Source organism: Bos indicus x Bos taurus, chromosome 8, assembly GCF_003369695.1.
Source record: "Bos indicus x Bos taurus breed Angus x Brahman F1 hybrid chromosome 8, Bos_hybrid_MaternalHap_v2.0, whole genome shotgun sequence".
Taxonomy (NCBI): Eukaryota; Metazoa; Chordata; class Mammalia; order Artiodactyla; family Bovidae; genus Bos; species Bos indicus x Bos taurus.
In genome coordinates, this window is record NC_040083.1 from 76,995,210 (window position 1) to 77,008,617 (window position 13,408).

The 13,408-nt window shown below is 36.4% G+C and overlaps 1 protein-coding gene across 4 annotated transcripts in view; it reads right to left on the reverse strand.

Annotated features, from left to right (window-relative positions):
• Positions 1-13,408, reverse strand: part of GKAP1 (G kinase anchoring protein 1) — a 92,068-nt gene that overhangs the window by 57,163 nt on the left and 21,497 nt on the right. For 3 of the 4 annotated variants that reach the window (XM_027550099.1, XM_027550102.1, XM_027550101.1), the window contains exons 5-6: positions 7,440-7,517; positions 2,223-2,346 (exon numbers count right to left, since the gene is read on the reverse strand). In XM_027550099.1, coding sequence (XP_027405900.1) covers positions 2,223-2,346; positions 7,440-7,517 — 202 coding nt within the window. The remainder of the gene's footprint in view (positions 1-2,222; positions 2,347-7,439; positions 7,518-13,408) is intronic. The other variant, XM_027550100.1, reaches the window with a different exon arrangement.

Below are 13,408 nucleotides of genomic sequence, written 5' to 3' on the forward strand. Positions count from 1 at the left end.
GTAGAATAGTAATTTGTGTCCTGTAAAACTATTAGCTGGGTTTCTTAAAATTTAAAACTACATATTATAGTGGTATGATAATATTGTGAAAAAAATTCTAAAAATTAATGTACATTTATGTTGACATAGCTATATCGAAATTAAACAATTAAACCACTGACTTAGTAACAACACAGTATTTCTGGGAAATGATTACAAGGAAGACACTGGGAATCCACATAGACAAAAGGTTGAAACTAATAGGTAGCAAGTGTTTTTATTTAAACTGGAGATGATCAAGGTATCTAATATTTAACAATGCTTCCCAGGCACAGTAGAAACTTTCCATTCTCAAGGACTAAAAATAATTTAACAGCATAGTTTCTTATGAGAAATCTATTTGCAAACCTAAAAGCTGGGTCCAATTCTCTAAAGTATCCACTGATCAGAATAGAGTCCATAAACCCAGTAAATGTCAAAATCGTGTTTGAGGTCAAACTACCAAATCCTGATAGGCTACTCAGTCATTCTTCTTGCATGTTCTACTTGGTATTCAACGTGAAGCCAGAAACCCAGGCAAGAACCATGATTGTGTTTATCATGTTTTGAAATAGCTGTGCAGCCTGCCTTTAACAATAGCATACTAATGTCATTCTCAACTCGTCTAATAAATTTACATAATATTTCAACATATGATAAATAAATTAAAGTTTTAAAAAACATTCTTTTCATATCTTTGCCTAGTTTATAATGATATAACTCTTATATAAAATCATTCTTACTAAAACTGGAAATTTAACATGTATCTGTTGTTTTAACCCCAAAACAAAGTGACTTAATCAGAAAAGTCAGCTATAGGAAAAACTTTCCTCATCCTTAAATGTATACAATGCAATCCTCTAAATTTATTCCTAACTTCACAGACTAGAAGGATATCCAACCTAAAGGAGATCAGTCCTGGGTATTCACTGGAGGGACTGATGTTGAAGCTGAAACTCCAATACTTTGGCCACCTGATGCAAAGAGCTGACTCATTTGGAAAGACCCTGATGCTGGCAAAGATTGAGGGCAGAAGGAGAAGGGGATGACAAGAGGATCAGATGGTTGGATGGCATCATTGACTCGATGGACATGGGTTTGGGTGTATTCCGGGAGTTGGTGATGCACAGGGAGGCCTGGTGTGCTGCGGTTCATGGGGTTGCAAAGAGTTGGACACGACTGAGTGACTGAACTGAACTCACAGACAGGCTTGTTTCTAAAAACAGTGAAGTTTCTTTTTTAAATATATTACTGTTATGGTCTTACTAATCCTCATTGACGGTTTCCCTGGTGGCTTAGATGGTAAAGAATCTGCCTCTAATGCAGGAGATCTGGGTTCGATCCCCAGGTTGGGAAGATCCCTTGGAGAAGGGAATAGCAACCCACTCCAGTATTCTCTGCCTGCAGAATTCCATGGACAGAGGAGCCTGGTGGGCTACAGTCCACGGGGTGACCAATGCATTAAGTTTAAATTCATACGAGTCAAACTGACTTCAAGATCAATGAACAAACAGCTGTTCATTTGGTCAGCAACTACTCTTATTTTCCTTTGAATATAATTCCCTGCAGTACAGTTGGACCTTGCTGTTTATCTGTTCAGCAACTGTTTTGACTGGTATAAGCATGGCTTGTTGTTATTTAGTTGTTAAGTCGTGTCTAACTCTTTTGCAACCCCATGGACTGTAGCTTACCAGGCTCTTCTGTCCATGGGATTCTCTAGGCAAGATTACAGGAGTGGGTTACCATTTCCTTCTCCAGGGGATCTTTCCAACCCAGGGATCAAACCCATGTTTCCTATGTCTCCTGCACTGGCAGGCAGATTCTCTTCCACTGCGCCACCTGGGAAGCCCCCTATTTCTGGTCTAGTGTAAGTCAAATTACTTTATGTGTAAGGACAATAACATGTTTCAAGATGACTCAAAACTACAAATATCAATTTTTATTTTCAGTGAATTTTAGAAAAGGGGCAAATTCAGAAATACAGAAAGATAAATTCTTACTGAAATTTTATGAGATTTTAATGACTGTGTTTAAATCACTTTAACCCCCAAATAGTTTATTTCCAAGCAGGTTTACATGTTTTACATTCTAAGTAACATATTAATGAAACAATCTTATTTTAAAAATTAGAAAGGTACTTAAACTTAAGTATACAAAGACTCAGAATAGTTTCTCTGGCTTAATAGATTTTGTACATATATTACCTTCAGATTGAAACTCTTTTAGTGATATTGTGAGAGGTTTGTCTTTTCCCTGATGAGTCTTTCTTTTGTCTTTTTTATTCATAACCTTTGACTGAGTCGATGCATTTTCAGCATTTTCATATTCCTAAAAAAAATTACCAACAATAATTAAGCTTGGTTTACACTAGTAAAATCAATTCACCAATGTGGAATATGTTTCTTAAAGTTATATTTTTAAAGATAAGAGGCAAATAAAAAAATCAAAACAGAGGCTAGCCAAACTGTATAAAAAGTTACCTGTTTACAGATATACTTAATCTTTTGACTATTAAACACTAAAATAAAAATTAAAAGCTATACCTTGATCTATTGAGTTGCTCATCCTCTTCATTTCAGGACCAAAGTTAACACAATAATCTAGGGTCAATTTCCTTTTGCAAGCAAACTGAAATCTGGCTTCTGCTAGTCTCTGACACTAAAATTAAAGTCAGCCTCCTGGTGGCTCAGATGGTAAAGAATCTGCCTGCAATGCGGGAGACTCAGGTTTGATCTCTGGATTGGGAAGATTCCCTGGAGAAGGGAATGGCAATCCACTCCAGTATTCTTGCCTGGAGAATTCTATGGACAGAGGCTACAGTCCACCGGGTGGCAGAGTCAGACACAACTGACCAACTCACACTTTCAGTTTTCTTTTTCAAAGCCAAAAACTTTTTTTTTTTAAGCATCTCTTGGTTTTTTCAATACACTTCTGACTATGCTTATTTCTCCTTCACTGGTTTCTCTTTTCCCAACTATGTTCTTTAAAATGCAGGTGCTGCAACAAAGGAAACTATTAGCAAGGTGAAAAGACAGCCTTCAGAATGGGAGAAAATAATAGCAAATGAAGCAACTGACAACTAATCTCAAAAATATACAAGCAACTCCTACAGCTCAATTCCAGAAAAATAAATGACCCAATCAAAAAATGGGCCAAAGAACTAAAGAGACATTTCTCCAAAGAAGACATACAGATGGCTAACAAATACATGAAAAGATGCTCAACATCACTCATTATCAGAGAAATGCAAATCAAAACCACTATGAGGTACCATTTCACGCCAGTCAGAATGGCTGCGATCCAAAAGTCTATAAGCAATAAATGCTGGAGAGGGTGTGGAGAAAAGGGAACCCTCTTACACTGTTGGTGGGAATGCAAACTAGTACAGCCACTATGGAGAACAGTGTGGAGATTCCTTAAAAAACTGGAAATGGAACTGCCTTATGATCCAGCAATCCCACTGCTGGGCATACACACTGAGGAAACCAGAAGGGAAAGAGACACGTGTCCCCCAGTGTTCATCGCAGCACTGTTTATAATAGCCAGGACATGGAAGCAACCTAGATGTCCATCAGCAGATTAATGGATAAGAAAGCTGTGGTACATATACACAATGGAGTATTACTCAGCCATTAAAAAGAAAACATTTGAATCAGTTCTAATGAGGTGGATGAAACTGGAGCCTATTATACAGAGTGAAGTAAGCCAGAAAGAAAAACACCAATACACTATACTAACGCATATATATGGAATTTAGAAAGATGGTAATGATAACCCTGTATGTGAGACAGCAAAAGAGACACTGATGTATAGAACAGTCTTATGGACTTTGTGGGAGACGGAGAGGGTGGGAACATTTGGGAGAATGGCATTGAAACATGTAAAATATCATGTATGAAACGAGTCGCCAGTCCAGGTTCGATGCACAATACTGGATGCTTGGGGCTGGTGCACTGGGACGACCCAGAGGGATGGTATGAGGAGGGAGGAGGGAGGAGGGTTCAGGATGGGGAACACATGTATACCTGTGGTGGATTCATTTTGATATTTGGCAAAACCAATACAATATTGTAAAGTTTAAAAATAAAATAAAATTTTGAAAAATAAAATAAAATGCAGGTGCTGTTCACCACTATTCCATCCTTAACCTATCTTCATATCCTTTATACCTGTTGTTCCTCAAAATTTAAAGTTCTACCTGATGACTTGTGTACGTACAGACAACTCACATGGAATGTTCAATAAACATCTGCAAACTAAGCGTGTTGAACTCCTAGTGAGTACCTTATTTAGTATCACCATCATTACACTGTCTAGGCTAGAAACCTCAGTGATCTTTGCCTATTCTTCCTTTATATTTTATATGCAAATTAGTTACTAGGTCTTGTTGAGTTTATCTCCTAAAGAGCTCTTAAATCTATTCTCATTTATTCATCCCCAGCAGGGAAGTTCAGTTCAGTTCAGTTGCTCAGTCATGTCTGACTCATACAACTCCATGGACTTCATACTTTGTCATTTCCCTTGCCTTCTTTAACTTGACATTACAATACTCTCTAGTTTTAGCCCCACCACTCATCTTCTACACTGTTATAGCATGAGTTTCTAAAATGAAAACCTGAAATCTAAAAGTTACAAATATTCAACAGCTCTCTCCCAACAAGTGTATGAAAGTCAATCTCCTAAGTCTGCACACAATATTTACAGTCTATTCTGGAGGCAGTATCTCCAGCAACTCTAGGTACTAAATTACAGTTTTTCAAAATGCTACTCTTTCACATGTATACATACAAGACATAAACTCACCTCTCCTTTCTTGAGAATGCCTTTCTCTTGCCTACGGATGAACTTTTAATACATCAAGTAAGACTCCTCTTTAAGAACCTTTTCCTAAGATATCCTGCCATCCTAAGATATCCTGTCACAACATGGATATACCTTGATAACATTATGCTCAGTGAAATAAGTTAGAGAAAGAGAAGTACTGAATGATATCACTTATATAAGGAATCTTTTTTAAAAGAAAAAAGTCAAACCTATTAAAAAAGAGTAAAAGTAGTTACCAGGGGATGGTAAGATGAGACCAACGCTGTTTAAGTATACAAACTTATAATGAGTAATAAATAAACCACAGAGATCCAATGCACAGTATAATGAATAAAAATCAATAATACTAAATACTATAACACTATCATATGATAAATATCACTTCACTGGCAATCATACTACAATATACAAATATATCAAACTAACACACTATACATCTTATATTTACATACTGTTAACACTTCAGATTTATCAAACAAAAAAAGAATCCCTTCCTGAAATCCACCTCCATCAAAAGCACAGAAAATTCTATCTTACTGAATGCCCACTGCAATGAAAACATAAAATCTCTCAATACTATACACTACAATTACATGTGTGTCTCTCACTTCACTCCTTCTACTAAATTCAATAGCTTGGACCATGTCTCTATCTTTGTACTGCATGCCTAGCAATTTTTGACTATTCAAAAAAATATTTGGTGAGTGAGTGACAGGATAGAAAATGCCATCCCACACTTTAGCTATTATGAAAACCTTTAGGCTAAAACAATCATATTTATTTTTTCGGAATATTGACTGAATATCTACATCAGTGTAATTACATCAAACTAGCTATTGCATGGGGCTTCCCTCGTGGCTCAGCAGTAAAGAATGTGCCAGCAATGCAGGAGACCCGGGTTTGATCCCTGGGTCAGGAAGATCCCCTGGAGGAAGGTATGGCAACCCACTCCAGTATTCTTTCCTAGAGAATCTCATGGACAGAGAAGCCTGTCCACAGGCTGTAGTCCATAGGGCAGCACAGAGTTGGACACAACTGAAGTAACTAAGCAGCAGCAGCAGCAGTCATCACCTAGAAAAGGAGTTTGACCATCTCTGAGAATCATTATAGTCTGATAAAACCTGCGCTTTTAGGTACCAGGCCTATTGCTAAGTCGCTTCAGTCGTGTCCAACTCTGTGTGACCCCATAGACGGCAGCCCACCAGGTTCCCCTGTCCCTGGGATTCTCCAGGCAAGAACACTGGAGTGGGTTGCCATTTGCTTCTCCAATGCATGAAAGTGAAAGGTGAAAGTGAAGTCGCTCAGTCATGTCTGAACCTCAGCGACCCCATGGACTGCAGACTTCCAGGCTCCTCCGTCAATGGGATTTTCCAGGCAAGAGTAGTGGAGTGAGGTGCCATTGCTTCTCCGACCAGGCCTATGACTGCATCAAAAACCTGGCTGGGAGCATATTTTACCAATATCATCGACTCTACTCCTCCTCTATAGGTATGGCTATTGCTTTTAGCTTTAGAATGTAGATATATATTTAACAACAAATCGTCACTGTATGGTAATACTCTATTTGATAAATTTTATCTTCGAACCGAGCAAGTCAGGAGGATTTTTCCAGTGTAATCTGAAAGGTCATTTAAATGATTAAATCATAGTAAAGCTAGCTGAATCCACTTTTGTAATTGCCAGCTTTGTGTCTAAATGAACAAATAACAGTAAGGATTACAGTTATCCTTGATTATTCCAGATAATACAAATAGGGACATGAAAAATGAAACTAACACATACAGTGTACCAAGTCCAGTCTAATAGCAACTTTCATCCTCTTCCCTTGAGCTACAAATAAATGGCAAAATCATCTACTGTAAATGTTCACTTCTCTACACCCTTCATGTTGAGTGAAGGAGTTAGTGTACAGTGATATAGTCTAAAGGCCCGTAAGCCCAAAGGCCATTTGTGATCAACCACTAAGTAACCACAAGTTGAGTAAATTTTACAGACCAAAAAAAAATTACCAATGTATGCATAAGACTAAAATGTTAAACAATATGGAGATAATATAAATGCTCAATTTAAATATATAAAATAGAAACAAATGCTACTTTTTTATAGTTATAAGCTATATAATGCATTTCAACACATAGCCCTATATCAAAGCTTAGTGATAAATGCTAAATTCACAAGGTCAAATTATCAGAAACGTCCTCTCATTTACTTTAACTACAGTGTATCTTCAGTAGAGGGTGTTTTAATGGATGCCCCTGTACACAGAGTTACTCAAATTTTTAAATCTTAACTATTTTCTATGTTCATTTAAAATAAGATAAAATAAATCATCTGCTATTCATTTCCTCTCTCCCTTTCATCGTGGGTGGAGAAATTTCTTAACTAAACATTCCAAATCACCAGACAAAGCTTAGTCCACATGTTTGTGGTATCTCTCAAAACTTGAGGAGAATCTCATAAAAACTTTATGTTAATACTTTGATACAAGGATGGATTTTTACGACAGAGTTTAAAGGAGAACTTTTATACAAAATTTAGGAAGGCTGGTTCAAACTTTCGATGACTTAAAATATCTACATCAATAAATGTGTAAATACCTTTTTGTGTTCTTCATATTCTAATTTACTCAGCAACAATGCCTTCTCAAGATCTGCTTCAAACATTTCAGATGTCAGCTAAAAGTAAAAAGTTTCACAATAAACAGATATAGCATTATATGACACCAGCGAAATAACCATGATAATATATACAGAATAAGAAAAAAAATACTTTAAAAAACAGTTGGGTTCTCCAAAGTTATCTATCCATACCGAAGTAGAGAACTCCATGTTTTATAGATGATACCAAAGCAAAAACTTACAATTTTGATATTTTTACTTCCTCGTTGTCAATTATCTGTTGTGTAACACAATCTTTTTACTCTAATAAAAAAAATCTTACAAAGAAATTGACACTATAACAGATGTCAAAGATGGTATCTAGTTTTGGAGGCACAAAATATAATGTTACTAAAAACAAATAAGAATACTAAAAACTCAATAAGCATTATAAAACATACCATGTCCTTAATATAGCCTAATTTGCAGGTACAGAACCTTTAAATAAGGTGACCAATTGTTTTGGCATATGCCTTATGTTACAGTAAAATTACAGTGCATCTTTTTATTGTTTTCTTTTTATTCCTTTTGTATGACTGGTCTACCTTTAAAGTCATCTAATACTACTGTAGTAAAATGATTCTTTGTGATCTGTATCTTTTGGTTCCTCTCCCTCACCACTCAGTCTCACCTTAACCTCTGACAATTCAGCTCCTGCCACCTCCAATCAAATTAGTCTTTAAGACTTACTTTTCCTATTTCCTAACTGCCCAACAGAATTGGTACCGTATCTGAATGAGACTTTGGGTTGTCTACCTTTGGAGGTAAGGTATGTCTGCAGCTAAATATAGGATAGTTGCAATAGGACAACAGTAAACTATCCTGGATTTGTTTACATGTATGTGTCAACTTATTCATACCATATAAAAACATACCTTCAATGGGCATTGCTTTTAATCTGTCCACAATACCTTCCTTTATTCCTCTGAATAACAACACTTCAATCCAGTGTCCTAGGATTCTGGCAAGACAGTCACCACCTGATTCTTTACACCACTCGCTAGCATATCCACAAACACCCCAGCTGCCATTGCAACCACCAACAGGAAGGGAGCAAAGGACCCAGCTATTTTTTGTTCTCTTGGGAATTAAATTTTGAGAACAAACACAAAGTAAGTAGGGTTCAATCAGCTGATTATAGCCTCTAAAAGTGAGTATACTAGCTCTACTAGTTCATGCCTAAGAGCACCCCAGAATTTCTTAGTTTTCCTCATTCCCAAGGTCTCATTGTTTAGTTTTTAATTCAAATCTGTTAATTAGTATCATTTACCAAATTATTTTTTGCCCAAGTTACTCAGAATTGTTTCTGCTGCTTAACAATTTTAAAAAACTGAACTAAAACAGAAATAAGTTCCTAAAAGCAGTAATCTGTTTCAAAGGGATACCTTGAAAATTAGAAAAATGTTAACACTGGACATCAGGACCTGGTAAATCATTTATTTCTAATCAATGTTATCCCTTTGAAAGTATCTCATCCAACCCTATACTGAGATAACAAAAAGAGGGGAAAAACTAGGCTTATCACAAAAAAATTAATCTAACTCAGAGAAAAATACAATTAGAACTGAAATTGTAAATAAGGGCATACAGAAATTCTCGTTAATTCCCAAGTGAATTGTACATACTTTTTCTAAGGAATAATTGAAAGAACTGAAGAATTACTTCAATCCAAATGAATAATGATCAGGAAAAAGTAATCTTTCTTAAAGGCTAACTTTTTATACTTTATTATATAAATGTGTATTTAAAGTTAAAAGGTAAAAACAAATTGGATTCATGTTGTTGTTGTAGTTGTCCAGTCACTAAGCCATGTCCAACTCATTGTGACCCCATGAATTGCAGGATGCCAGGCTTCCTTGTTCTTCACCATCTCCCAGAGTTTGTTCAAACTCATATTCATTGAGTTGGTGATGCCATCCAACTATCTAATTCTGTTGCCCTCTTCTGCCTTCAGTCTTTCCCAGCATCAGAGTCTTTTCCAATGCAGCTGGCTCTTCACATCAGCGGCCAAATTATTGGAGTTTCATCAGCTTCAGTATCAGTCCTTCAGTGACTATTCAGGGTTGATTACCTTTAAGATTGACTGGTTTGATCTCTGTGCTGTCCTAGGGATTCTTAAAAGCGTCTTCTACAGAACTACAGTTCGAAAGCATCAAATCTTAGGCACTCGGCCTTCTTTATGATCCAACTCTCACACCCTTACGTGACTACTAGAAAACCATAGCTTTGATTATGCAGACCTTTGTTGGCAAAGTGATGTCTCTGCTTTTTAATACGCTGTCTAGGTTTGTCATAGCTTTTCTTCCAAGGAGCAAGTATAGTTTCATTTCATGGCTGCAGTCACCATCGGCAGTGATTTTGGACCTCAAGAAAATAAAACCTGTCACTGTTTCCATTTTTCCCCCTTCTATTTGTCATGAAGTGATGGGACTGTATGCTATGATCTTAGTTTTTTGAATGTTGAGTTTCAAGCCAGATTTTTCACTCTCCTCTTTCACCTTCATCAAGAGGCTCTTTAGTTCCTCTTCACTTTCTGCCATTAGAGCGGTATCATCTGCATTATCTGAAGTTGCTTATTTTTCTCCCAGCAATCTTACTTCCATGTTAATGACATGGATTCATGTTAGTATCACACAAAAAAAGGAAATTTATATCAATCTTTCCACCAAAACACAAAGCAAACAGAGTACAAAATATTTCAATATAATTAGAGCATAGCAAAAGTAACACCATAGAAAAAGTAACAAAACTACTTAAATTTATTCTGAGCAAAGTTGTTTCAATTTACCACCATGCTATTAACCCATATTAATGACATTTAAAATTTACAGAAAAGGCATTTAAGATTATTTCCAATATGTCACATATTCTGACTAATATTCCAAAAACAAATCCCTGGGCAAGAGAAGAGGTGATGAAGGTGGGAGTCTTGCAAGATGTCATTATTCTTTTTCATATTATCTCATATAACTTAAGTATATAGGTAGCTGATTCTAAGAGCATGATAAAAATGAATGAAGTGGACCTTTTAAAAGTAAAAAATATGGCTCTCCCCAACATTTGATTCTAAACATAGCAGTTTAGAGCTTACATTTACCTTTTAATTATTAACAAAAACTAGTATACAAGGAAATACAATTAGGATAAAATGATTTAAATTTCAGTTTAGCTTTATTAAAACTACAAACAACTTATAAAATGTCACTATATGATCAATCAGTTTATAAGGATTCATAGAGAACCTTCTATGTGCTTTGCCTGTAGGCCTTAAAGAAGAAGCATAAATTTGGCTTTTGCCCTCAAAGCATTTCTACCCCAGTTGGGAAAAGAAAACTTATGCACATGACACACAGAGAACAGAATGAGATATTAAAAGTGCTACAAAAGTTGAGGGGAAAAAGGTAAACAAGAACAAAGAAGCATACACAAAAGAAACTATTAAGTTGGTCCTTAAAGGATAGATATCATTTGGATAGGTAGAAAAGGAATGAAAGTATTTTAGGAGAAAGAGTCATATGAACAAAAGTATGATATTAAGAACAGACACATCATGGGATACATGATAAAAGATGAGTTCTATGAAATACAAGAGGAATGTGAAAAAACACAGGCTTTGAGAGATCACACAGGTGGATGATTTAAATTTCTCTTCTACCCATGCTAGCTGTGAAATGGGGCAAGTTACGTTCTTCTGTGAATTTCAAGTTTGCTGCTGCTGCTAAGTCGCTTCAGTAGTGTCCAACTCTGTACAACCCCATAGACGGCAGCCCACCAGGCTCCCCCGTCCCTGGGATTCTCCAGGCAAGAACACTGGAGTGGGTTGCCATTTCCTTCTCCAACGCATGAAAGTGAAAAGTGAAAGTGAAGTCATTTAGTCAAGTCCGACTCCTAGCGACCCCATGGACTGCAGCCTACCAGGCTCCTCCGTCCATGGGATTTTCCAGGCAAGAGTACTGGAGTGGGCTGCCATTGTCTTCTCCAGAATCTCAAGTATATTTATACATAAAAAGAGAACTTAAATACCTACCTTGCAGGGTACTTTTAAAAATTTAAAGCTATAATATATGTAAAGTACCTAGTACAGTGCCTACCTTGCACAAGAGTTGCACACAGTAAATAAGAATTCCTCTTCTCTATGCTGGAGAACAGGAGAAAATAAGACTGTTTAGGTAGGTAAAATTGGGTTCCAGACACTCCCTAAAAACTAGGGATTCAGGACAGATCAAAGAGGAACACTGATAAAAGTGATTTTAAAGAAATAAACTGGCATATTAGGAGAATGAGAACTTAGAATCAATGGGTCTGGCTAAACTACTGCAGTCCCAGCATACAGAAACCTGGACCTGACCATAGCAATGCAGGAAACAAAGAACACCATTTCTCAGCAAAGAATGACCAAGTTTTAGAACACTGATTAAATATGAAGAATGAAAGAAGGATGAATCAAAAATAAGATTTTTGATTCCATATAACAGGGAGAAAGGCAGCACAAAGCTACAATATCAAGAAAAACAAAACATGATTCCAAATTCCCTAAAGTTGTCTAAATTAGAGAATTAATCATAAGACTGCTATAAATGTAGTTTTCAATATAATTAATTATCAGTACATGTAAAGGTAGAACTGAGAGGGGAAAAAAGTTTGGGCCTGAAAGATAGATACTGGATAAGAAAATGCAAATAAAACCATGTTTCTTAAAAAGTACCTTATATGTAAGTTTGCAAGTTGAGAGCTGCTCATCATTTTCTTTGTACCCATGGGAAGAGGATGAAAGGAAGAAAAAGAGGAAATGACCCTAAAATGCCTACAGGATTGGAGAAGATACTTACATGTGTCCAAGATGGAGTACTTCAGACTCCCTTCCTCTAGGCTTCCTTCATGCCTCCTATCCCTGCTGCTGCTAAGTCACTTCAGTCGTGTCCAACTCTGTGTGACCCCATAGACGGCAGCCACCAGGCTCCCCCATCCCTGGGATTCTCCAGGCAAGAACACTGGAGTGGGCTGCCATTTCCTTCTCCAATGCAGGAAAGTGAAAAGTGAAAGTGAAGTCACTCAGTCGTGTCCAACTCTTAGCGACCTCATGGACTGCAGCCTACCAGGCTCCTCCATGCATGGGATTTTCCAGGCAAGAGTACTGGAGTGGGATGCCATTGCCTTCTCCGGCCTCCTATCCCTATCCAGTAGTAAAACATTTTTTTTGTATTTAAATAAACCTATAGGCTCAAGGGTTTATGATCAGTTAAGGAGTATGAAAAACTGATGAAAAATGAGGACAGTAAATATTTTAGGACATTTTAAAAAATTTGCAAATCAAAGTACCATAAATATTTTACCCACTTTAAATCCAAGCAAAACAAATCCCAAATGAAGAGTTAATAGTTAATTTCCAATTCTCATAGGCATCATGGGAACAGGGTTATTGCAGAACACGGGACATAATTCTGAGAACATTTAACACTTGCAACCAAGTGTTTAGCTACAGTAGCAGTAGTGCCCTCTGCTCCTCTAACTCAATGATTTTCAAAGTGTAGAAAGCAGAATTATTTCCCAGAAAACTTCAAATAATCTTATTGAACATTATGATTTTTAAAGTTGGCAAAACCAATACAATATTGTAATTAACCTCCAATTAAAATAAATTTATATTAAAAAAAAGTTGTCAATATTCTGCAAAAACTATGTGTTCATATTAACGATCATGTTCCATTCAAGTCAGCTAACACACTTTCATATCTTCTGAGTGCTGTTTACATTTACTAAGTTGAATGCTTTAATTATATATCAAAGTAGTAAAAATAGTTCACTGATTCATGGAAGGATTAAAAGTAGCAATGAAAGTAGTAAATAATACAACTTATAAAAAAATAGCATTAATTTTAAAAATGGACAGGACTCTAATACAGTGAATA